Below are 25,895 nucleotides of genomic sequence, written 5' to 3'. Positions count from 1 at the left end.
GGGTGGCAATGGGATAACGTCTGGACAAGGGATGGGCAGATTATGGTTGGAAAGCCACACAAAGGGAAGAAACATATGATGGTTCTCCACCTGCTGAATAACATGTCTTCCACCAAAATTGCTTTTCATTTTGTTCATTCATCCCTTTTAATTTCTGTTTTGGAAGCGTTTGTATTAACGCCACACTTTCTCTGGGAGGTGCTGGAGGAGCATCTAAAGGTTTTGGTACATGGGGTGGAGGAAACTGAGACTTTCAGAGAGATCATGGAAAGTGGCTTAAAGCTGGATGACTGCTGAAACAGTGCAAGAAGAGGATCTGACTGCTAACGATTTATTAAGACAGCTGACACCTTTCACCACTAAGGTTTTAAGCCATCTGAAAACTCAGAAAAATAACATAGCATTGACTTAAAAAAATACTAGTACATTTTAGGTCCCTTATAACCACCAGAAGCATTTTAATCATTTAGCTCTTTGGAGGCCAACCCTGATTAGCTGCAAAGCTCCTGGCCAGAGCCATGGCCATGAAGGAGTAAACCAGGATGATACATAATGATGGGAACTATTTAGTGAAAAAGATAATCACTTTTTCCAGCGTGATTTTGGAAAGGGGGCAGCCAGTGGCCCTCCCAGGCTGAGATCCTCAGGGATGGGCAGAAAACGCGTGGAAGTACGTAACGATCCAGTCTGTGGGGAGAGGCATCACCGCTTGTCACCCCAGGGCCCTGTGGTCCCCCCACCTCGCCGTGCCCTCCCAGGCTCACCCCACTCACCTTCAAAGAGGGGACAGATCCTACGCCAGGCCGTCACCCCTCCCTGGCTGGTGTACTGCCCCAGCGCTGTCTCCAGGAAGAAGACGGGGATCCCACAGGTGAAGAGGAAGATGAGGTAGGGGATGAAGAAGGCACCTGGCAGATTCAAGTGGCAGATAAGAAAAATAAGCCCCAGGGGTTGACTGGGCTCAGGCCCTCTCCAACCTGGCACAAGGCAGGTTCCTCCTGGGGAGGTGGGGACTGGGAGCCTCGGAGGGATGGGGGCTGCAGGGGTGGAAAGACCACAGACAGAATGCCAGGAAAAAGAGATTTTCCCCACATTTCATCTCCCAGAGTGATGTGATTGCACGAGAAACTCAACATTTAGAAAAGATGGAGAGGAAAGGAAAGTTTCTAGGCCTGATTTTTGTGAAGAAAAGAGTGAAACAAGTTCTCAGCAGCTGTATAGAAATACAGAACACCCTGCTGTAAAACCATTATGACTTTTAATCAAGTTGGTGACTCCTTTTACATTGATTATTCTGACTGGACAAGCTGACAAAGTCATGATGACAACACCAAAGCACTGAGGAGCACATAGAGACTGACACCTTCCCCCAGTCTGTGGGTTTGTCAATCACTTGCTCACTGAAAAGCAGCAGACACGCAAATGATAACCAAGTAGAGCAGGAATGTACCTCATGCTAGCAGCCCTAGTGCAGGATGGTCTTCAGGCAAGGAGGAAAAGCCAAGGAGAGGTGCCTAGCAAAGCCACCCTGCACAACCACTCTGGCCTGGGGGTGGCAGGTAGGGCAGCCCGTAGCAGAGGGCTGTGGTGCACACGGGTGTCCATCAGTACACCTGAGCAGCCCCCCAGTACTGGCTGACATCCCTCTGGGCCAGCCCCATCCATCCTCCCCACGGGTGAGCCCTGACACCCGTCAGAGGTTTGCCTGGCTGAAGGGGAAGGAGAAAGCACCGTCGCACATGCAGGACAGCGGCAGTGGTGGGCCCTTGGACCAGCCGGTTTGGGGAGCACTGGGGAGGGCTGCGGCACCGGCAGCCACACCACCAGACAGGCTTCCCCAGTATTTCCCAACTGGTGGGGCCAGCCTGCCCAGGGAGGGCCTGACCCCACCACAGAAGGTGAAAGCAAGAGTGAACAAGAGCAAAAAGAACGGGTTTTGCTTTTTTTTTTTTCCTGCCACTATATAGGACCTTGGTATCAGACACTGAACACTAAATGCGTAAAGGACTACTCTTTCTTTGTTATGTGGAAATATCCCTAAAAAAGGAAAAGTGACCGGCTGCCCCTCTTTGCATAGCTCAGATTTTGCAGATACCTTTCTTGTGAAGAGTCTGACTTACTTAGGAAAGCAAAGTGTGAGATGAGAGGAGTTATCACCACTGTCTACATACAATTCAGCAGGGGGAGAAAAAGTCAGCCAGCAGAGCAGAGCTGTTTCAGCTGGATGGTAATGCTGGCAGAAGAGAAAATGGTTGTAGGCTGGCCATGATTGACCTGGAGCTGGAAATTAAATAAAGGTCCCTCACCTTTATGGAAGTACCAAAAAAACAAATGCCTGGACCAGCAGGAGTACAGGACAAAACCTTTGGCAGCTTTTAAAATTAAATCTTGAGGTGTTACAAGGGATTTGATACAGCACCAGCTGGGGCAGGCTGGACTCCATGGTGCGGGAGGAAGCCTTGAGTCCTGCACAGCCTTGTTGCACTGCCCTGCCCCAGGAGAAGTCATGCAGGAAACACTTTCTCTGCACAAGAGTCTCATGCCCCATCCTTGCTCTAACCTCATGGGAAGGCAGCCAGAGATGAAAAATTTGCCTGAGACTTCAAACTCCTCATAGTCTCTGCCACTTCACAGGGCTTTGCTTCATTTTCTGGGGGAAAAAAAATGCTGAGAAATCCCTATCCCTTTGCATCTTGCCTCTGCTGTCCAACCACACACTGTGGCTCCCCATTCCCCAAAACCTGCCCTCAGCTCTCCCCCAACCCCAGTGGGGGAACACGGTGGGAGGAGCAGCAGGGAAAGGGGTGCCAGGACAGGGTCCCAGGTCCCACTCCCCCCGGAGAGGATGGCGCCCAGGAAGGGTGCAGCAGTGGGAGCAGACATGGCTCAGCAAGCAGCCAAGAAACATTCCCTGTGGAAAAGAAGAATAGGAAAAATCCTAATTTTTCAAAGGAAAAGAAAATGCCTGACCACCTGGTGAAAAGAAACAAGCACTGAGCAAAGTATGGCATGAAAGTAGCTAAACAGCAGTTAATCCTCTTTTATGCCACTGGGATGAAAGCAGTTTAGTGAGGCCCATGAGACTACCCCAAGCTCAAGCCAGGGGATTTCAGCCCCAGGTCCCCAGTGCTCGCTCCCTGCCAGCTCCCAGCCAAGCACCATTTCCCCTCTCCCCTGCCCTTCCGGAGAACCCAATTAGCAATTAATCACCAGACAGGGAGAGAAACTCCCTCTCTCCACGTGCCACCAAGCCAAACTTGAGAAGAGCTTTGGTCTTTCAGTTTTTCAGACAATTTTCTCCCTTAAAAAGCAGCCACAAACACCTATGAAAGTCCACAGCAACCCTCCACCTGTAAAAGCAAGCCTGGTTCTGCCACTAAGTCATGGACAGCCCAGGGGATCAGTCACCGGTCACTGCTGAGCACAGCTGGAGCAGCACCAATGTGCCAGAACCTCGGCAGTAGCAACAACACCCCACTGCCTCTCTCTCCATCAAGCATGTCCATCCTCACACCTCACTGCCCTGCAGCATGGCTCAGAGGCAGGGGTCCCCTCTCCCAGGGGGGCACCACGGGGTGCAGGAGGGGTGCTGTCCTGCAACGAGTCCAGGAAAACCCCTTCAACTCTGATCCATCCCTGACACCTGGCTCCAGCACCCAGGGGACATCCCTCCACGGTCAGACACCAGACCAGCACCTGTGGACAAGAGCCCCTTGGAGGCCCCTCGAGCCTCCAGGAAATGCTGCAGCTCCTCACAGCGCCTGCAAAGACATGGGTGTCTTGTGGCCTCCAGCATCACTCCCTGCTATGCCACTGGGACTCACTGTCTTACTTGCACAGGGTGCCTGATGCTCCTCAAGGAGGGGGTGCCTGGAGTGAGTCACACTGCTCAGAGCTGAGCCCCCACCCTGCTCCTCCTGCCTCCCCCTGCAGATAGCCACCCACATCACCAGCAGGACCAGGGCTCTACACACCTCAAGGAAACATGGCTACAGCCACCAGAAACCCTAGGATGTTGCTGCTCAGTCACCCACATCCCACCAGGTCAAAACAAACCCGGCTTACAGCCAAGATGGCAACACTATGCTGGCAGGTTGGCACCCTCTCTTCAGACTCATGACTTGGACATTGCTGAGAAGCTGCTGCCAGGGGTGAGCAAGGCTGGACACAGGTTGCAGAGGCAGAAGGCACCGTGGAAGGAGGACAGTGACCAGGCACCCCTGGGGCTGGCCAGGGCCAGGGCTGCACTTACCTCCACCGTTCTTGTAGCAGAGGTAGGGAAAGCGCCAGACATTTCCCAGGCCGATGATCTCCCCAGCCACAGACAGGACGTACTCCAGCTTATTGTTCCACTGCCCTCGCTCCAGGGTCTGCTCCTCCTCCTCCTCCTCCTTCTCCTTCTCCATGCCGGGGTGTGTGGGCACTGTTTCGCCATTGCTGACAGCACCAGGGACTCTGTAATCCATCCCACCTTCAGAAGGAGTTTCCTCCGTTACGTTCAGCACAAGCCATGCAACGAGGGCACAAATTTGGGCTACGGGAGGCAAGAGAGGGCAAAGGACACGCACCCTCACCCACGCCAAACCATTCATCTCTTGCTCTGATTTTTATACCAATTCATGCCGGCAGCCAGGTGCTAAGACCATGCATGCATTTTCATTGCTTAGTGCAAAACTAGTCCTTAAAGGCCACTATCTGTTTCATTATTTTTAATTGACTTATTTCAAAACTCTCCTGCTTCTGGAAACCTATCCTCTAAGCACAGTGTTACACAGAAGATCCAGCAGCTCAGCCAGGCTGGAGCTCCCACTGCAGCAGGTACTGGGAACAGACTTAGGGCTGGAGCAGGGTGAGAAAGGGATCAAATACTTGACAAGGTATTTTATAAGGGTTTCTCTTCTCTCCTGTTGCTGCTTACCAAGGTCTGGTTTTACAGACCACGCAATGAAAGCCACAAAACACACGGAAGTCTTAAATGCAGGAAGAGGACAAACTGAAATAAGAGGCAAACAAGTTTCTGCTTTTGGTGGTGGCAACTCTTGCTGGCAATCTATTAGGCTGTAAGAAAAGGTGATTTTTCAGAAAGGTACTACCTTTCTAATAGCAGGAAAAGATAGGGTACAGATGCCATGGCCACCTGGGATCTCTCCTCTCCCAGGTTCTGCCCCTCCAAACATCTGCCCATTGCCTGCAAAGGCTCCCCACAGTACCGCTCTCGGGAAGCTTCGGCACTGCAAGAGCTTCTCCCATCTCTAAACAGATCTCTGCTAAGAGAAGTCAAAGATGGGCACAGAGTAGGTGTGCACCTATCCTGCTGTCCCACCTTTCCCCAAAAACCTCTTAGAGGACACTTCTTCTCCCAAGAAAGCCAGGGCATCACATACGTGACTGTTGGTGTGCAGCTGGTGCCTCAGAGCACAGCAAGGAGATGTGTATGGGCAGCACAGGTGGCATCAGCTCTGCTGCAGCAGAGGCTCAGGGGGTGTTTGAGCCTGTTCCTTGTGGGCTGCCGAGTCCCACAGGGCAAAGGCTAAGGACCACGGTTCCCACCAACATCTGGTGCCAAAGCTGGGATCGCTCAGGACCTCATGCCAAGGAGGGCACCTTCCTTTGCACAGTGCCAGCCCTCGAGCCTGCTCGTGCCCTGCAGAGGCAGCTGCCCCAGCCCCATGCTGCCATTCATTCCTGCCTGGAACTCCCTCTCCAAGAGAGCAGGAAAAGGCACTGGCAGCAAATGACACTCTCCTCCATCCGGGGAGAGGGAAAAAAAAAAAGGGGGGGGGGGGGGGGGGCAAAGCAGCACTTTCAGTCTCTCCCCTCCCCCTACATAGACCCCTATAAAACACTTTGGGACGTGAAGAGGAGCAAGAAAACACTGGCAGGCATTTGACAGCGACCGCAAGGAAGGACTGGGAGGACCCCTCCACGCTAGAAAATGATTAAACAGGCAGAAAGCGCACAGTGACCTCTCATCCACGGCGGACCCGGGTGGGTGTGGGGCGCGGGGGGAGCAGGGCAGAAGAAAACAGGGGCAGAGGTGTTACCTTGCAGACGGTGCTGTCAGGGCGCGAGCCGACAGGAGACGCAAAGGCAGGACTGAAAGGTGCTGGCTATTTAAAGTGTGGAAAGAAAAAATTCAGCCGTGGTGTAATCCTAGACTTCGCCCAACCCACATTCCTTCCCCCACCCCCCAGGGCTGGACAAAAACCTACACATGACTGATTTCATGGCCAGTGCAAAGGGGTTTGTTCCCCCCGCCTTCAAGAAGGACTCACACCACCACCGCCAGCGCTCTCCCTCCCGGGCCAGGGACCGCTTGGCTCCCGCTCTCCATCATCTCACTGCCCAGTGCTGTCCCTGCCTGGAAGCACAGGAGAAAGGGGAGATCACCGCACACAGGTGCCTCTGCAGCCCTGCCCGAGGGAGCCAAAACCCCGAGACCTGCTGGGAAGAGGTAAGAGATGAAATACGAATTCATGGTGAATTCCCATCACAGAGCATCTCCTCAGTGGGGAAGACATGGGCACAGGGCAAGGTCCTGCATCGCAACCCAAGCTGCAATGCCCACGGGGGCAGCTGGGCTGTGCCGTGGCCAGGAGCAGGGGTGGACAGCAGAGCTCTGAGCTGGAAATAAACTCTGCTAAATGCTCTGCTGCTTCTTACTAAGGGCCCAAAACAGCCTCGTTCAGAAATTCAGCAGGTTGCAAACTCTCTTCCCTCACACCCAGGGATCTTTGCCACTGGTCTTTCCCAGGAGCAGCACTGCCCCATCCCAGGACATCACTCCAGAAGCCACAATGGGAGCGGGCAAGCAGCAGATGAAAAATCACGCATCGGGGATAAAAACAGCCACAGTTGTGCATATCCAACCCTAGGTTAGCTGTGGCTGTTCAAGAAGGAGGTCTTGGGATTACTGCAGGTGTTTACCCAATGACCTTAGCTCCATGCTTTAAGGCCATAAGAAAGGCAAACAGAACAGAATATTGTTCAGGGTAGATGTGTTACAGCTGTGATGGTCCAAAGATGTAAGGGAGGCAAGGTTTTAAAATATTTTTATTACATCTGTTGAAGAATATCTGGGGCAAGAGAGAACAACCAAAAAATCACGCTTTTGGGTTCAGTGTCCTTGTATCAGGCCTGCAAGCAGCAGCAGAACCTGAGCTGTGTACAGGGAGTTTGAGAAGATAGTAGAACAACAGCAACGAAGCAGAAAACACTGTGGTGCCACCACATTAATCTGTGGTGTACCCACACAGCACCGGACTTCCTACAGGAGAAACAGGGAAAGGGACAAAGGACAGGCAGAGGTAAGGAACAGATTCAACCAAGGAGTGATCAAATACACAACTCCTCGTCTCAGGAAGAGATGCCTAGCATAAAAAGAGGGTGACAACAGAAGTCTAGGAAACAAGGAAAAGACAATGAATATATCTTTCACTACATCTCATAGTGCAACAACTAATGGCATCTAATTAAAATATTAATATTTAAAACAAAAGGAAATACTTTTCCCTCCCACTGTGCATAATTAATTAAATGTGGTACTTCCGGCCATTGCCACAGAATATCATTCAGAAAGGAACTAGGCAAATTCACAGAGGACTGCTCCACAGCAGCAACGATTAAACAGGATGGTCCACATAAAAGTCAGCTCCAGTCCTCAAATCAGTGACTGCTGGAAACCAGGGAAGATGTTCGAGAGTAGGAATTACACAAGACAGTAAGAAGCAGAGAACATCCCTGTGCAGAAACCATCTCCCAGTGAATAGTGCAGTTGTTAAATAGTTAGGGTAAGGATATAGGGATTAAAAAAACAACAGCAAAGTCAAATAATACCGTGCCTTGTGCAACAGATTGGTGTAAGGAGAGAGGAGATTGAATAAGGAAACATTTCTAGGGATTCTCAAAACTTCTGTGTGCATCAGCATCGCTGCTCAAATATCCCTGGATAACCACGATCACTACAGCACACCAATGGCAATAATCTTATCAACAAGACAAGCTAATTGGCAGGAACTAATAGACTGTGATAGGAAACCATGTAATCAATAAACTATTTGACTTCCACCCAGCAAGATAAGACTGTGCTGAACACAACAATAAGTTGAAAATGAAAACAAATGTTTAGTGTAAACATATGCAGCAAGGGGAAATATTAAATCTACAAGTGCAAAAGCAAGCTGGAAAATCCTAAGCGAAGCATATTTAAAGTAAAACATCACTTTACACATCTTCTGGGGTGAAACAAGAAAAAGTCCATATGGTTTTGGGAGATGTTATTTGAGAGATTTTAAAAAAAAAAACAATGAAACAACAATCTTTTTACTTAAGATAGGAAGAGAACCAACAAATATCACAAAGGATCAGTTAAGACTACAGAAAAAGATGTTTTCAATACACATTTTTGAAATTGCAGAAGGCAAAGAAACTGGGAGGGGCTTTAATCTGCCCATCAGAGGCAATGAAAATCTAAAGGGAAAAATGCAAAGGATGCAATCTCAATGTCTAAGATTTTGAGTCTGTAACCATATCTAAGCCAAGTGGAAGAACAGGGACAGTCGGAAACAAAACCTTAGGAAATATTTGCAAGAAACAAATAAGAGATATGGAAGAATGTGAGTATTTAAAAAAAACCACCAAAAAGCAAAAACAGAAAACCAACAAGCCTAGCTAACATGCATGCTGTAGTAACAGGAAACTAATTTCATCCTGAGATCTACTGAGATAATGTCATTTAAAAATATTTGGATACATACACATACATATACTTTATTTGTATGAATCAGGAGAACACCAGGGAAGGGCTTTTGCAGCAGCATGTACCACCTGGAGTTGTGCAAGCTGAACCTCACCGGGCAGCTGCAGAGCATTTTCCTCTCAATGCTACAAGTGCTGGGCAAGTGGCAGTGCTGATGCTGGCACCTGTGCATCACTCATGTCAGCCCCCCAGATGGCACAAGGGTGTTATTTTGCATGTGACCTCCCCTGCTGGAGGTGTGAAATGGGAGGCACGAAATGGGAGGCTGCCTATCTAGAGCACAGGGCTGAAGACATTGCCAGCTGGAGCAGCCACACTCCTTCCAGCCGCGTCCCAGGTGGCCAAGCCGTGACCCGCCGTTTACTGGGACAGCTGGCGCTGGAGCGATGCCTCCCCGAGCAGGTCTTGCTGCAGCTTCCAGGTCCGGGCAGGCTGCCAAGCTGCCTTTGCTGGCGCAGAGCAGCGCAGCGCTGCCACACAGGGTATGAGTGTTGCGCGGCTGGCTTAGCCACTTCTCCCCAACACCCGTTTTGGAGAACATCAAGAGCGCTGGACCAGGGCGTCTCTGTCAGGGTACCTTGCACCACAGCCAGGACGAGAGCTGGAAAATCCTGATCCTAAAGGCTATGGATTCCTCTCTTGAAATTTATGTTGCATTTTGCTCATCTTTCTCTCTACCGTGCAACATTTGCCAAGATTTCTGTCTTCAGCTTGGTCCCAGTCTTCCACCAGCAGCTGAGGCTGCACTCCCAGGGAAGTGCTCACAGTCCAGACAAATCAAGCCTGGAATGAGCTTCCTCTGGAGATAACAAGGTACTTTGACATTTTCTGGGTCAGATGTGCGCAAGAACTGGCCCCATCCTGCACAGCCTGCACACAGGAGTGCTGGCCCTGCATGCTCTAGTAGGAACCACAGGACCTACTCCTAGGTCTGGTCTCACTTCACATCTACATCCAGCTATGCAGGGAATGAACGTTAATTCGATTTCTCTCATCTAAAGCACCCAGCCACCTCCAGCCACCCAGAGAGGCGGTTCAAACCTAAAAGGAGTAGGGATTCAAAAGCACCAGCTTTAGAGGAATGATGAGGGAGAAGGAGGAGAGGGAAATGAAGACATATGCTATCTCTTACTGCTCTGCAAGTAGCAGAGACTTTTAAATGAACTTATACTCCTGACCAAAGCACTTTTATGAGAGCAGCCAAGGCACAATTGCTGCTGCTTTGGCGCTCCCGAGGTGAAGAAGCCATCAGCCACACCTGGCCTTTGCTAAGCACCAAGAGCAGCTTCGCTCCTCACTTCCACCTCCCCCTCCGCTTCTCTGTCATACATGACAAACTGCCTCCATGCGTTTTGGGGCCATGTAATCTTGCAAGCCACCTCCCAGCTTCCAGGAACTCAATTTGCCGTTATATTATCTGGGAACCAAAGGCCAGAGCAAATACGATACATTTCCTCTATCTGATAATCACCCTGCTACTGGCCATTTCAGCCTGAAAATGTTATTCAGTTTAAGTGACCATGGCTGTAGCAAGCAAAATTGTCACAAATATGCACAGAAGAGGGATAAATAGAGACTGATACTGGCTAGCACATTACAGGAACCTGGGGACTGCTCAGCAGAGAAAGAAGCCAAAGTAAGCACAAAGGACTGACTCGTGCTTGAGCCACTAAGCTCCCTCCCAGAAAGGCACATATATTTTGAAACTACACTGTCAGGAACCAAAAGCCATTGCAAGAGCCTGCCAGTGACAGAAGATCCTGCTGCAGCCATGGGGGCAGCCTCATTCAGATGCAGCCTCCCTAGCAAATACCCGCTTCCAAATAATGACCTGAAGGACCAGAATCCCAAGGCAAGAACAACCATGTCTCCACTGAATGCCTGCAGACCAGCGAAGGTCTCATTTCTGTGCCCAGGTTGTTTGTGGGGTAAGATACGACTGTCTGTGGACACCGTGCTCTGTGTACAGGAGATAAGTGGATGACACTCCTGCACTAGCCAGAGCTCAGGGACTAGCTTGAACACAGGACGGCATGCTCACAGCGAGTACACACTGGAGAACCCTCACCTGCAGATATCGCTGCCTTACCCTCCACTCTTCTGCACGCAGAAGCTGAGGGTGATGCTTGCACTGTGCTCAGCGTAGGCTGACAGCATGCTGTAGAGTCCCTCTCTGTGCGCCTCAGATCAAAGGTCAAAAGCAGTAGAGCATAGGGGGAGATGAGACCCAAAGGACCGTGCCCCCAGACCTGCTTTGGCCATAATGTGAATTCCCAGCTGTGTAAGGGAGGGGCAGGAACAGGGCTGCCGATTCCCACCACTGCTGTCTCAGCTACGTCCAGTGCCAGTGGTTCCCCCTCAGAACAGGTTGGAAAGCGCAGTGCTTCTCAGCTGTGCGCTCGCCCGTCTGGAACAGCAAACCCAACACTAAGGCAGGAACGTGTAGGCATTTGTATTGCACGCACAACCACAAGCACAGCAGGAATGCCCAGGCAGGCAGATCTGCAGCGCTTCGCATCTTACCTCTGCTTTGACATCTGCTTAGTAGCTTGTCTCTGTTAAACACTCTGGCCCTTTGCACGCATGAGCAATGAACAGGTTTTTTTTCTGCTCAGAATTCAAAAGTGTCTCCATTTAATTTATGGGCAAAACCAAAAGCACTGCAAGGTTATGCAGTTATAAGCACATATGTATAGATACCTATATATATGCTTATAATATAATACATAATATAAACAAGGGTTGAGTAGCAATCAAAGACTCCTGAGTCTGGAGTCTTCAATACTTTTAGCATCTCCTTCTGCTTTCCTTCCAACTCTGACAGGTCCCACTAGTTCCTCAGGGCTCTTCCCTAGTTCCACTTCACCAGCAATTGGACATCCTGAATAAACCCTTGCAGAGTAACTGCAGGAACAGAGCCTGAGCACATTTTAGTGACAGGATAGGAATTACAGCTCTTCCGAAGACTAGTCATCAACCTCCTGATGTGAAAATTGATAGTTTGCATCAAGAACGTAACTCACCAGTTTGTTCTTGCAGCCAAAGAGCTAATTAGAGGGCATTTTCACATCAAGAACCATATGCTAAAGGAAATCGTAATTTCAGGCTAGTAACAATAGCAGTATTGCTTAAGTGACCCAGAAGTGAGAAGTATGAGATCAGCAGATTGATTAGGTACAGGGTAGATTGGGGGGGTAGAGAAGGAGCTGCGTATTGGGACCGTTGGGATGATGGTCCTTCCTTATGCTCTGCACACCTTACTCTTACTCTTACACTTACAAGGCATTGATAAGGCTGGGATTTTAGATGCGCCTGTGCCCTGTCTGCCTGGAAGAGGTATGCTCTGGCAGGAAAAAGGAAAAGCTTTTCTCGGAGGTGAGACAGGGTTGCACCTGCTTAACCGATTCTTGCACAGAAAACCCATAATCTGGTTTTAAACAGGCAATGTCTGGGCAATGTTCTCAGAGCATCTGTTCATACTTATTTACATACTCTAAAAAAAGTGAAAGAACACTTTTAAATTCAAGAGACCTACTGGGCTGGTAACTACTCAGAACAAAAAGTTTCCATTCTGGGAGAAAAATCCACTAGATAGTAATTGGTGAACAAAATGAGAGAAAGTTTTAAAAAGTTTCTCAGAAATAAGTTTTCTAAGAGATGACAAAGCAAAAAACTTTGGCATTTTGAAAAAGGTCAGTAAGAAATAAAACAAGGGTTCAGTTTTTCCAGCCTCCAAAAATCAGAAATATAACAGATTTTTAGAAAGCCCCTGCATTGCCAGATGTGTTACCTCTTCAAAACATCCCAGGCAGCCCTCATCTCGGCAGGAGTGCCCCGGCTGAGCGCCTGGGCCAGCGCAGTGCAGAGGGATGCTATGCTCAGAGAAGCACCATCTGGGAGTCCGGAGCCCACCCCTGAAATGCTGCTCAGTCCCAGGAACACCGCAAGGCTCTGCAGAGCTTTGCTGCAAGCACCACAGAGCCCATCCGGTCCCAGCTGCTGCTCGCCAGAAGTGGCTTGTGTCTCTTGTTTTGCTTCTGTGGTCGCCGGCAGCCTGAGGCAGGGCAGGAGGAAGCGGAGGGACCTGTGCTGCCTGTCTTCTCTAACCTGCTCTTGGCTGTCCTGCTGAGGTCCCTGCAAGGTAGCGTAGGCAGACACTCAAGAGTGCTGAGTTACCTCTGCGGAGAAATTAAAAAGGAGCTCACATACTGGAAGTGTGCTTCCTACCACTCATCTACTGAACTGGTTCAGTGTGTGGTAGGGATCTGAAACATAACATGAGCAAGACCTAGAGCCTTTAGACAGACATCTTCCCAGATGGATGGGATTCTGCCTGAAGCGAGCTTCACACTGAGGCTGATCTCTCTACGAGTCATTCCTGTTCTGGTGGTCAGTTGCAACATACCACAGCACTGAGTCTCTTTCAAGCTTAGACATTTTTTCCTCAAAAATTTAGGTAAAGAGTCATTTGCAAGTTTTGATAACTTAAGACAATCTATTTTTCTACTGATGAGTGCCAGAGATGAAAAAGCTAAGCCTCAAATTAGATCCAGGTGATGTCTGAAGAAAGCTAACCCTTCCACAGTCAAGAGGAGGAATGGCAGTGGAGCAGGGGCTCAGTGCCCAGGCACCAAGATATCAGCAAAGCCACGTGCTACATGGAGTAGTAGGTAGCTTCTTGGCATTGCTCAAGAGCAGCCTTCTCCTGAGGGAACGAAAGGGGTGCTGCTGCTCACGTGCATCACTCTGTCACTTCTGAATACCAAATTCCAAGCCACATTACCCTCTTGCCACCATCAATTCAAATACTGATGCCCAGCTGAAATAAAACATACAGGGTCTGACCTGATCAAGAGATCAGAGGAAGAAATACACACAAACACAAGGTCTTCCCGTCATGAACTACTTTCTTCAGCCAGACAGGCTCAGGGCATCACTGCTCTTCTTGTTAGAAGACACTTCATTCTTGACCACTGCAAGCTAAGGCAGAGGGTCAGGTACTGCTTGCCTATCATGTGACGAGTGCTGGAAATGTGGTTTCATTAAGTCAGTCACAGCCCAGATATGAAGTTTTCATGGCAATCAGAGAAAAAAATGCGAGCATCCATGGTGATGTGTCCAGATAGGGGAAATAATTAGAAATATGTAGTCAATTAAACCTTTAGTCTTGGTAGCCACCAGAACTGGTATCTAGGTGGAAAATGGGACTAGTCTTTGATATTATTTACCCTACAAATTTCCTATAGCAATGCTTGAACTGCATAGCAGTACCAGCTATACACCCTACTGCTAGCAGAGAAGCTGGGAATTTACACCATAGCAAACCAGAAAACACCCCTTTTTTATTGCAGTCCAAATCTGGTCCTAACCATGCTAACGGACAGGGACATAGCACTCAGCTCACCGAGGAGGAAAGACAGGAACTTCAGGACAGAGCAACACTTGAGAGATAAAACCAGGCAAGGTGCTAACCTGCATGGAGGATGCTCCAGCTTGGAGGTGAGAAAAGGCAGCTCCACGCTTCCCTGCAACGGGGTAAGGAAATACTGAGCTGCTAAGTAGGAAAAGCTCTGGGGAGGCAGTTTGCAGTCTCACAGTTTCTCTGGAAGTAGACAGGCAGCCCTAGAAAGGTGGGAGGTGAGACCTCCCCTGCTGGGAAGCAAAAGCAGCTGGGGAGGAGCAAAAAGAGCCTGCAAAGGGCATCTGCCCTGATTTCCTTTGGCCTCACTTCTCTTGGAACAGTGATTTTCTAAGGTGTAATGGGACGGCCTGAAGGAAAAACACATGGAGCAACTACGCAATTGTGTTCGACATCAGCAGAGCTAAGAAAAACAGGGACTCAGAACAGCTGTTTTCTTGGGACAAAGCAAAGAAAGTTCCTTTTTGCAGAAATATCAGGTGTTGCTTGTGCAGCAGCACTCTGCACACTGTAAACAGGAGTTAGAAAAAAAAAAAAGTGCCTGCTTTCTGCTCCAAACAGGAATCTGACCCATCAGCTTCCTAGAATTGCCTTACTCAGCAAAAAAAAAAAAGAAAAAACCCCTTCAAATTGTGAATAGCTTTTCTGTGCTGTGTACTGTCTTCCATTATTTGTTATTCAGTTTTGTGCATTCTCTTAATTTTCTAACACCTCTAAATCCTGGGGTGTGACCATTCCAAGTGTATTCCTACTAGAAGCCAGGGAAAAATCAGTGTTCCAGCCTTCAATTCCCTGTGCACAGACACACATTCAGGAACAGGGCAGGATCCTCTCAGAGCACTGTAAGGTGTCTTTACTAATTCATAACCTGTCACCCATTCCCTTCTAATACAGCTTGCAAAAATACTGGAAATATGAAAGGTCATTAAAGCACCATAAACATCATGGAAAGCACTCTCCTAAACTCCTTATTTCTTCCGAAAACCATTTATAATCCCATTTCTCCCACACCTACATTCCCTGCAGAGACAGCAAGTGGTAGTCCAGGGATTAGGGCATCAGTACCAGACTATGTCAGTTTTTTCCCTCCTTCACATTCAGCAGGCACTCCAGACATATGTTGATTATCAGGGAAGTCTGTCCACCCCTCAGGGCAAAGACTCTGGTTTCCCTCTGCCAAACTATTCCACTATCTTCTTTCATACAACAGTAATTGTGGAAACCAGTAGCCAGGACTGATGATCTGCCAATCTTGGTTAAAAATTACAGAAAAGGCCATGGTGTGAGGCAACTCCCAGAAAAGAAGCAACCCAGATGTGCTTAAACCTTACCATTACGGATACAAACCTGGATAATGGTTTGCAGCTGCACCAGTAATCACCACCTTCTAGCAACAGGTGAAGAACAGTACTACACACTCACCTGGGGGTTCATCAGCAAGAGGCAGGGTTGCTACCAGATGATTCCACTACTTCTTTACCAGGTATTCTCACACACTGGTGTGCCGCAATCTTCTCTTCCAAGAATACTTCTAGGCAAAGCTAAGGCATCTAGCTTCTGCCTCCCCTCCTAAGAGACTATCGGGAAAGCTGGCAAGGAAATAATGGGATGCAACGCTATCAATACACTGATAATGTCTAGATTTTGATCTTTACAGTATTTCGCTCTGATAATGCCATTGCAGGGACATACGCAAGACCTGGCTAACATTTTCCAGCTGCATAAAGGGAAAAGTCAAACCATTAACTGACAGAAGCAAACAGAATGTGCTGCTCATCTCATATCCCACTAAAATCTGAGCTGTTTCTCAAATTCGTAATTTGGATTTGTGCAGGCTCCACTGCTATTATCACAGAACAGCGGTAGCCAACACCTTATTTCTCTGGGGAGCAATACAGTGTGCCCATTGCCTGCCGGTTGACTTGAGTTGATGCAAGACCAAGCGCAGTCTGCGTTAACCTGGACACAGCTGCAACAGGTTGATCTGCTGGCACATCACCCATCCATTAAAAGCAGATGCCAGGCTGGCTGGTGACATCAAGCATCTCGGGATCTGCGTGCTCAGAGATGGCTGCTCTCCTCAGATATTAATACCCACAGCAGTTCCCTCTGGCATGTAGCTTGCTTTTTTTTTTTTGGGGGGGGGGGGGGGGGTGCGCGGTGACAGACTGCCAAAAATTGGCCTCTGAAAAGCCTCCAATTGAGGTGAGGCACAATGCCCCATCTAGGATTAAAACTATTTACTGCAGCAGGGCTTTTGTTTCAAAGGCATTCAGAGCATGTCTCCTTAACAAATATTTCTGTTTTTCAATAAATCCATGCTACTTTCATTGCCTTTACCTTGCAACTTAACATTCATTTGTACCAAGCCATCTCATTATACAAGGCTCAATGCTCTCAACGTCTTGCTGTGCAGTTTCCAGCTGTCCTACGCATTTATCACCCTCCCAAAGCCAACGTGGCTAGAATTTCGGTAAGGGCTGGATTTATTGCATCTCCCTGCTGCCTCAGTGCTCCAAGCAGAGTTCCTGTTTGGTTCAGGCAGGCTGACCAAACACATTTTTAGTGACTGCAGCTGGAGAGGATTTGAAGGAGTTCCCTGCTTTTCATTTTCATGTAACTTGAGGAAACCTCAAATCTTGCTTATAGCAGACCACAGTTCTCAAGTTCTTGCAGGGGCATTAACAGTGATTTCAGGAATGATTTTAAGAAACTTTTTCCACCCTTTTAAAATCTTTCATTTCCAACATACAAAATGACTGCTAGTGTACAGTGATGCTATCAATCATTATTTTTAAAGGTATGCAACATCCACCTAAAATGACAGCAAGGCATGTCTGATAAGCAACTGATGAATATCTGAATACTTTTTGCTTTCCTTTGCTACAATTGTGTTGCACTCACTCTAATAGCTGTTACTAGAACAACACAAAGGTGACAGCTATCCTGGGACAGCTGTCTAGTAAACAGCCTAATGTTGAATGAACAAGGCTGTGGACTGTTTCATTTCTCCTAAAAGATCAGATGCGCCCGTTCGTGCTCATTTGTATTATGCTTTTCTTCTAGTGTGAAGAACTGTGTACAGAAGGACCATGCATCAGTAACACTGACTTCAGCCAGGCCAGCTTGGACTTGTATCTAGATGTATGGGAGCAACATAACCGCTCACTAGCCCTCATGGAGTTTAGGTATGAGCAGCACTTGAAGAAGCTTGGTTCTGCCATTTAGTTTTCCACGCATCTTACAAACAGCAATTCAAATAGGTTGTTTTTTGCCTTTGAATCTTATATGCCACCATGATGAAGCAAGCTTAGGAAACTGTCTGTATGGAAAATCATTTTGATCATTTGATGGATTGTAATGAACCCTTCTGCATGTCATGTCCATTCAATGAAGAGGAAGAAACAAGGAGGATGTAGGGAACTACAGGGCAGCTAGTCTCCCCCTGGTCCCTGGGAAAATTACAAAACAAATACTCCTCAAAGTCACATTCAGGTCAATGAGGGATAAGGTGACTGATAACAGTCACCACTATAATCATAGCCCAATCTGGTTGCTCTGTAGACAAGGGGAGAGCAATGGATGTATACCCTGACTTACAGCAAGAACACACTTACATAGATGGACAACATACAACAGGGGTGAAAAAAGGGGTGTGGACTGTTGTGCTCAGACTTGTCAACAACTTGAAATCTAGGAGGTGGCCAGCTGCAAGTGGAGTACCTCAGGGGCTGGTACAAGAGACTACGGGTTTATGTCTTACCCACCTGGGTGGTGGGATGAAGCACACTCAAGTTTGCAGATGACCCCAAACCGAATGTTGGTGGAGGACAGGAGCAGGACAACCCAAAACAGGGGAGGAGAGGGCTCCTATTCAGTTGGATCTTGACAGGCTGGAGTAATGTGCTGCTGGAAAGTTTAAGTTCATCAGTCCTGCACCTGAGAAATAATAAACCAAGGGACCTGGGGCTAACAGTAAACACAATGAATAGGAGTCAGCAGTGTGACTCCTTGCAGCTATAAACACCAACCCTGTACCAGGCTACATAGTAAAAGCATGGCCAGCAGGTTAAAGGAAGTTATTTTCCCCCTGTATCGAACACTTGTGAACTGCATTCGGAGTAACACATCCAGTTTTGGGCTCCTCAGTACAAAACCAGACATTGACAAACAAGCAACAAGTCCAGCTGAGGACCACCAAGATTGTTCAAAGGCTGCAGCTCATGACATGGTCAAGGGAGGCTGAGCCAGGTTTGTTCAGCTTGGAATTTAAGGCTGCAGGACCTGCAGTCTTCAATTACCTAATGGATGGTTACAGAAAATATGGAGCCAGACTCTTCAAGAGGCAACAGGCAAGCTACAGCAAGTGAATCTTTGACTGTACAATAGACAAAAGTTTGCACTGAAGGTGCTACAAAACTGGAACAGGAAGCCAGAGAGGTTGTCAAATTCCCATCCCTGGAAATACTCAAAACTTGGACACAGCTCTGGAAAACTTAACCTACATTCGAAGTCAGCCCTGCTTTGGTCAGGAGATTGACCCAGATGACCTCCAGAAGTCCCCTCAACCGAAATTACTAAATTCTAAAAACTGAAAAGATCAATGCCAGCTTCACAGTGTGGCTGATGACACACAGACATCTATCTATCTTATGCTGTGTAACTGTATGTCCCTTAAGATAATTTCCATAATATCATCAATTTTACCTTAAGTCCTCGTTATCAAATAGTCCAGGCTGCACAAGCATTCAGCTACAGATGATCTGCCAGAAGCATAAATCCTAAAAGTAATGGTACTGAAGTTCAGCAGTGACGTTTATCCCTATGCAAGTAAAGCTGCCCAATTCCAGGCCCTGGTTCTTACCAAAAAAAAAGAAAAAAAGCTTGAAACCACATGGTTCAGATAAGATATACAACTCAAGTCTTGGCCATTTTTAGTTCCTCACAACAGCTCAGGTCGTTTCTTTGACCTTTTGTGTCAGACACATGAAGAGAAGTAACATGAACAGTGGCTAGCATCCATGTAGAATATGGCATTAAGACATGTACCTTTCTAGATACACATGAGCTAAGATTTTGTGTATACTGAGATTCTGTCCCCAAACCATGAGATTTTTTTCCTACAGCTGTAGCAGACCTGTAAGAAAATTATTTCCTTATCTTAACTTTGGCTTGCTTCTTTGCATACATTTTTATAAAAATTCAAAACCCTAAGATCTGGAGACAATACCACAGCTGTAGCTTTAGGTTTTTCAACCACTAACTACATATCTACGGATTTTTCAAAAAGTTAACATTTATTCATAAGTTCATACTACCAGCAATCTGTTGATAGGAATTATGCTCTTAAAAATAAGCTGAAACAATAAGATGTAAAGCTAATAATGATCTTTGCATTACGAACACCTTACCCGAAAGCAGATGAGACATCTGTAACTAGAAAAAGTGTGGCAACATCCTTCCAACAATGTAATAAAAGAGCCTCTCCATGTGATAATATGAAAAATGCCTACTAAAAATGTGACCTTCTGCACATTATTTGCACTTTCTTTCTGTTGTTCACTCTTTTCCATGCCTGTTACAAGCAGAATGATTTACCATTGCATCGTATAGCTGTGTGTTTCCTTCTCGTTGTAACTAGTGCTACTGTTAACATTCTCCACCACACCTTCTACTCAGAGAAACAGGAACATTCAATGCAGATTTACTTGAAGATCTCTTTTTCCAGTTGATGGTAATTACATACAACAATGACTTTATCGCGACAGAGAATGTAGGAATGGTTAAGAGGATATGCTCAGTGGCTAACAGGATATGCTAACCATATTTTCCCTGTTGTGTCACGGATTCTAGGAGTCAGGAAAGAATACAGAACACTGGGACTCTTTAAGAAATCTTGTACTAGTCTACTTCTGGAACGATAAAAACATCTGTGACAGATAGTCTATCCACTCCATATAGGGAAACATTTACGTAGTACCATCAGTTAAAGCTTGAAGGAAAGTAACATCTGTTTAAACCAGTTTACCAAAACTAAGCATACACTGAGAAGAAAAAAATGTAACTGGAGGCAAAAAGAGGGTATGTCTAGCTATAGCATAGACTCCTTCATAAATAAGTAAACAAATAATACTCTTAAGTTTGCTAGGGTTCCCATTCAGCCGCATGCTTAAACACAGCTTGCTTTTACCACCATATTAGTCTTTAAGGAGCAGGAATTGGAAGTCTGTGCCCAATTTGCACTCAAAGCTCCCAAGACCCTGTATCTTCTGCCCTCCATCTTACTTTTTTCTTTTGCACATCTTCCTCTTCCCAGGTAACAGGCACAAATAAAACAAACTGATAAAGTTCGTCTACCTGAGCTGAATTTTTTTTTGGATGGACAATTCTGCCAGATAAATAAACTTGCAAATATTAAAGAACAAGAGAAGGGACACAGAACAGTCAAGACAGAACACTTTTGTTTTTGTCAATATTTCTTTAAATCCCAATCCAGCTCCTAGTAAGACTGGACACTACTTACAACACTCCTAGAACTGCAGAAGAATGGAAACACAATAGGGAGCGAGTAGAGAGGGGGACAAGACAGCCCAGTGGCTGGCTTCAGACATTCACATACACAAAGCCAGCATCCACTGGAGTTGTTAAGGCCCAGATGCCCCACTAATAGGAACAAACCCAAACACAAAGGTAGCACATGAAATGTATTTACCTATTTAAACACAGGCAGCTGGTCAAGCTAGAATGGGGAAGGTAACTGCTAATTCCTTGTACTACAAGGAAGGAATGGAGTAAAAAAACCCAAGCCCACGGGCAGGTTTTTGCTTTGTGAACCTCTGTCTGTGCTGCTGGTTAACAGTGGTAAGTATAAAAAAATCAAAGAAAAATAATCTATTTATAGAACAAGTCAGTAGTCTGAGACATTTAGAAAAAAGTAAAAACAAGTCCTTCTTTAAAAATGGATTTACTAAAACAACTGTCACCCAGGATGACCCCAAGCCCTCTGGTCCTCTGGCAAAGCCAGGGGCAACTTCAAACAAGAACTGTTGCTGATTGTACACTGGTACACATCCAGCAAAGCCAGCAGGGAGGGGGATTTGCGTTGCGAACAGTATCTGCAGACTGCTTTCTGGTATCGCTTGAGGCCATGCCCGTAGCCTGGTGATACTGGAAATAGTTGTGAGTGAAACTTTTCACAGAAGCACATGTCAGTGTAACCTCTGAGGTAAGTGGGCTGTCTTCTTTCCTTCCCATCCCTGGGTACAGATCACAGCAGCTGGTGCCCTGGGTGCTGTACCTCCTTGCCAGCTCCATCCTGCGTGAGACAACTTTAATGTGCAGGAGTGCAGAATTCTAAGCAAAGCCTAGAACAGGAGAGGGCACCCCTGTGGAAAGGGAAGCACTCTGCTCTTCCCAAGCTCTGGTCTAGCTAGACATCTTCATCAATGTTTTCTGGCCCTCCTCAGGACAGGAAGATCAGCTGTTCCCCACTAAGGATAAAAATTTTGCCTAGTGGAGTAGAGTTGGGTTTCTTTTTTGGTAAACAGAACCTTTGCTGATTTCTGAGATCATGAGCTCCTCTGCCCTTTAGCTACAAAAGAGAAATTAAAAGAAATTCATCCACTTGCTCCCATCCTTATAGTGTAGTGTTAGCTGCCTGGATATGGAGGCAACTTAACTCTCCCAAGACATTGCCCTACTCACTGGGTTGGCATAGGGAGGCAAAAGATAACTTCCAAAGTCACCTCCTTAGGGTAATCTGGTAGGCCTAAAAGCTCCAGCCTATGCCCACCAATTCCAGGCCATCTCCACTGCCATCATGTACTTCTAACACCCTGAAGTGTCTTATCTATCAGCCTCGGGTTTGCTCAGTCTCTAAGAGCAACAGCCACACTCAAAGATGGAAATACTCAAGTCAAAAAACAGTGGCTGGAGCTCCTAATCAGGCGGTGTCTGCATAGATGAGTCGGTACCACTGTGCCTTGACGTCCCCGTTGTATGAAGGAAGCCAGCTGTAAGGAAGGGACCAACTCTGCTGCAGGTCTGTACATCCTTGGAAGTGAAGCTCAGTGGCTACATTAGCTTCAAACCCTCTCTCTCTGTAGGGTTTCAGTGGTCCATTTCCCAACAAGTTCCAGGCATCGAGTAGTTGCTAACTTGTCTCTTTAAGATCTTCCATTGGTAGTTTGTAGCTCAGTAAGAAAGGAGGAGGTGGTGCATGAGCAGGGCTACTTGGACCCTGCATTGGCTTCTTTGCACAGTTTATACAGATGTAATCCTCATTTTCAGCCATTTCTGGAGAGACACCAACACAAATTTGATGAAACCACTCATCGCAGCCGCCATCGCACTGCACCCAGTCTACCTGCAAGAGATCAGATCAGCAACACATAGCACATTACAAGGCAAGACAGATAGGCATAGTTTCTATGAAGAAAATACCTTCTATTAAACCCACCTGATACACCTAGAACACAAAAGCTTTTGGACACAAATTAATGCCCTATAGAGCTTGTTTAAACAAGCTGCTTCAGTTTAATAAAAAATAACACTTTTCCAACAAACCTTGGCCCTCTTGCATCCTTAGACCACAACAATACAAACACACACTACCATTACTGAGGAAGATGACACCCAGTTCTCCTCAGATGAAAGACAGGTATGCTAGAACACACTTAGAATAGGAGCAGGCTCAGGGACAGTTACTTCAGCATAGATGATAGTCCACAAATACACATCCTAAATCATACACATCCCCTTAGACTGTATTATCAAATAGTAGCTTTCGCAACTTGAAAATTACAGAAAACAAGAGGACTTGACTACTGCTTTTGGCTAAAAAAAAGCCGCATGACATCAACAGCTTTAATACTTTTCTAGCAGCTACATATTAGGTATACAGCTGGTCATCAAATGCCAAAAAAATGCACACAAACTGTAACTCCAAAGTGTCAGAACATTTAAGCTAAAATATTTCAAACTTTCTGCTGAACTTGCTACAGAACAGTTAGGAAAAGGCATAAAAAGTAAATTAAAACTTAGGAAGGAAAAACGATTAATTACTGGATTTCTGTAGTTCCCTGAGTAAAAGTACATGTTAATTTGGGTCAGTGGGCAGACACTGAGATCTGCAGGATAGAGACCAGATTCTTAATTTTAATGGCATGCACTGGTACAGCTGTAAAAATTGTTACTGCTGTAGTTCTGCTTTCACCTTACTGGGGAATGTGAAAATGAAAATATATTAGAAAAATAACAGTAGTGGTAACCTATCTAAAATGAAGAAACATTATCAGCTCAATATTTTGCTTTAGTTTATAGGAAAACTACTCCTGAACAATTTTTTTTAAGTGACTAGTAATGGACACTAACAGTTGCAGCTTCAGTCATCACATTGCTATATCTGCCATTTTTGCCTTGTATGACATTCACCTGCAGAATGTACAAAAATACATCCAACCTCATGGCAAGACAGTCATTCCATTAAAAGCTTTGATTATACAATGAGGAATTTTACTCAGTTTCATTTATGGAAGTTTGACAAATTTTGTATAACCTTCTTTATAATATGAACTTAAAGGCACTCTTCTCCCTCTTGCAATCTCAATTTCTGTAGAAACTGTACTAATACAAGCTAATTATCATCTATGAAATAAAAAGAACAGTGGTACAAAGACTGTATCATCTTTTGAGCAACTGAGTGTAATTTCTAACCTTGGTCTAAGTTTAAGACTTTAAAATTGGTCTTTTAACTGGACTTTTTAAGTGTTCAAATGAACACTTTAATGCCATGTTACAATTTTGCAAAACAAGAAATAAGATCTTGGTATTTGCAGTTGTTCCTACTCTCTCTTGTACAAGCCAGTGCAGTATAGTGTCTATCCCAGTTATTATTAGGAGTGGTTTTGCCTTCTTTTTAGAAAAGAGCAAGAAAAAAATTTCAAAAAAAACATTTTTTTGATCATCAATTAGTCTGTGTTAAAAGCTGACAATCAGGACAGGTAGCACCACAGAGAGAGGTGGTTCAAGTTTCTTTTGTAATAATCCAATCAGGTCTAAAATTATTGATTATTTATCTCCAACAAGAAAAGTGAAGCACTCCAGTTGGAAATCTCTCAGCCTGCATCATCACTGTTCACCAACTGTATGTAAGAAATACAGAAAACTCAGTTCATTTAGAAACATTGCACATCCCACTTCTGCTCAGAAACACACTTAAGTCAGAAACATTTCTAGCTGAGTCAAAGAATTTATCCTTTGAATCAGCCAATGTGTTGCACAAAGCCAGCAAAAAATTACACAGCTTCAAGAAATTAAACTTCCCAACCAAGACAGAGTACTTTTTCCCAGATTCTAACTTTCCTTCATCTTCTCCTGGTGTAAAGTACCTAAGAGAATAAGGAAGTTCTATAGTTTTATCTACTACATCTGTGTACCTATCCAAGTACTACTCAATTCCTCTCTCATTCCCAATCATACCACTTTTGTTGCTCATGCTGTTCAACCTAATTATTAAATTGCACTGGAGTTTTTGACTTTGCATGGAATGTCTCGTGACAGAACTAAGCGAAAGCGAAAACTCACTTTGTCCTTGCAGGGCCTCTGGCAGTTTTGTGCAGCACATACAGCATTCTCATCATCCGACTCTTCTGCTCCTGACCAGTCATACTTCGAAGGAATATCTAGAACCTTCTTCTCTCTTTTTTTCTCTGTGCTCTCCCTTGCTAGTTCCACCTTTGCAACAACTGCCTTCTCTCGCTTCTTCTTCCGCTCCTCTTCCTTAGCCAGTTTCTTTGCCAGCTTGTTCAGCTCCTTTGTCTTATCCATGGTGAGTTTTAGCTTCTTCTTCTTGGGTTTTTCCAGTTTTTTCAGCTCTTTAGATTTTTGCTTCATATCTCCAAAGAACTGCTCTGCTCTCTCCAGCTTCCTTTTCCGCTTTCTCTCAGAAGAGTCTCTCCCTCTCATTTTCAGTGGTTTCTCATCCATGCTGTCATCCTTCACAGAAAGGGTAAAAAGAGATTTTTTTTTTTTTTCCAAAGTGCAAATTTCCACATACTGCAAAGCTGTGTTTGAGAGATGTACTCAACTCCACTATTACCCTGACAAGGTATGAAGGAACCTATTCAACAGCATACTGTTACAAATTCTAAAACAAAAAGGGGGGTTCAACTTTATTTTCACCATACTAGAAAAAAAATCATAAGTGGTATCAATCGTGTCAAAGTACAATGAATCAAAAACGTCCAGTGGAAAAAGTAAATCATCAGCAAGGGTAAGAAGGCAGAATATGCAATAATTACAACTCCCTTCTCACATTGCTTTTTAATAAAAGTTGAGAAGATTAATCATTTGTTAGATGCTCTTGCTTATTTTTCATCCCAGATCAGTCTTGCTTGTAATTATTTTTGAGAGAAAGCAATTGCTATTCTGGAGATTAAGAAAGAGCAATTGGTGAATTCTTAAAATGTATCATCAACTCAAGCAAGGAAGGAAAGTAACAGATCCATTATTTGAATAGCTTCCAAACTGGCACACATTGTAAATATCCTGGCATCATTAACAATTCTGAAATAGCAGATTCAGATCAGAAGTGAGGCTTAAAATTGGCAAACTGTCACTGCAGGTAGTATCCACAATGACAAGTCCTACTTATATCCGAAAGACTCACATGTATAGTTCCTTTGTACAAACAGGACTGACTCAATTTCTGTTAATACA

General features: G+C 45.8%; 2 protein-coding genes across 11 annotated transcripts in view; both read right to left on the bottom strand.

The window, feature by feature from the left end:
* Positions 1 to 19,728, bottom strand: part of LOC141924171 (sodium- and chloride-dependent GABA transporter 2) — a 45,966-nt gene extending 26,238 nt beyond the window's left edge. For 8 of the 10 annotated variants that reach the window (XR_012623472.1, XM_074826173.1, XM_074826180.1 and 5 more), the window contains exons 1-2: positions 4,253 to 5,752; positions 774 to 908 (exon numbers count right to left, since the gene is read on the bottom strand). Coding sequence is in view for 9 of the 10 variants with exons in the window: in XM_074826173.1 (XP_074682274.1) it covers positions 774 to 908; positions 4,253 to 4,592 (475 nt within the window). In the remaining variant the exon portion in view is untranslated. Of the gene's footprint in view, positions 1 to 773; positions 909 to 4,252; positions 5,753 to 6,044; positions 16,286 to 17,944 lie in introns of those variants that run through there. The other 2 variants (XM_074826177.1, XM_074826176.1) reach the window with 2 other exon arrangements.
* Positions 19,729 to 19,865: 137 nt separating this feature from the next.
* The window catches only part of KDM5A (lysine demethylase 5A), a 51,965-nt gene continuing 45,935 nt past the window's right edge, over positions 19,866 to 25,895 (bottom strand). Inside the window, exons 27-28 of the mRNA XM_074826170.1 lie at positions 24,762 to 25,172; positions 19,866 to 22,542 (exon numbers count right to left, since the gene is read on the bottom strand). Of these exons, the coding sequence (XP_074682271.1) occupies positions 22,330 to 22,542; positions 24,762 to 25,172 (624 nt within the window). The 3' untranslated portion in view covers positions 19,866 to 22,329. The remainder of the gene's footprint in view (positions 22,543 to 24,761; positions 25,173 to 25,895) is intronic.

Source organism: Strix aluco, chromosome 5 (assembly GCF_031877795.1).
Source record: "Strix aluco isolate bStrAlu1 chromosome 5, bStrAlu1.hap1, whole genome shotgun sequence".
NCBI lineage: Eukaryota > Metazoa > Chordata > Aves > Strigiformes > Strigidae > Strix > Strix aluco.
The sequence above is the reverse complement of the archived record's forward strand: the minus strand, read 5'-3'. Positions and strand labels throughout refer to the sequence as shown.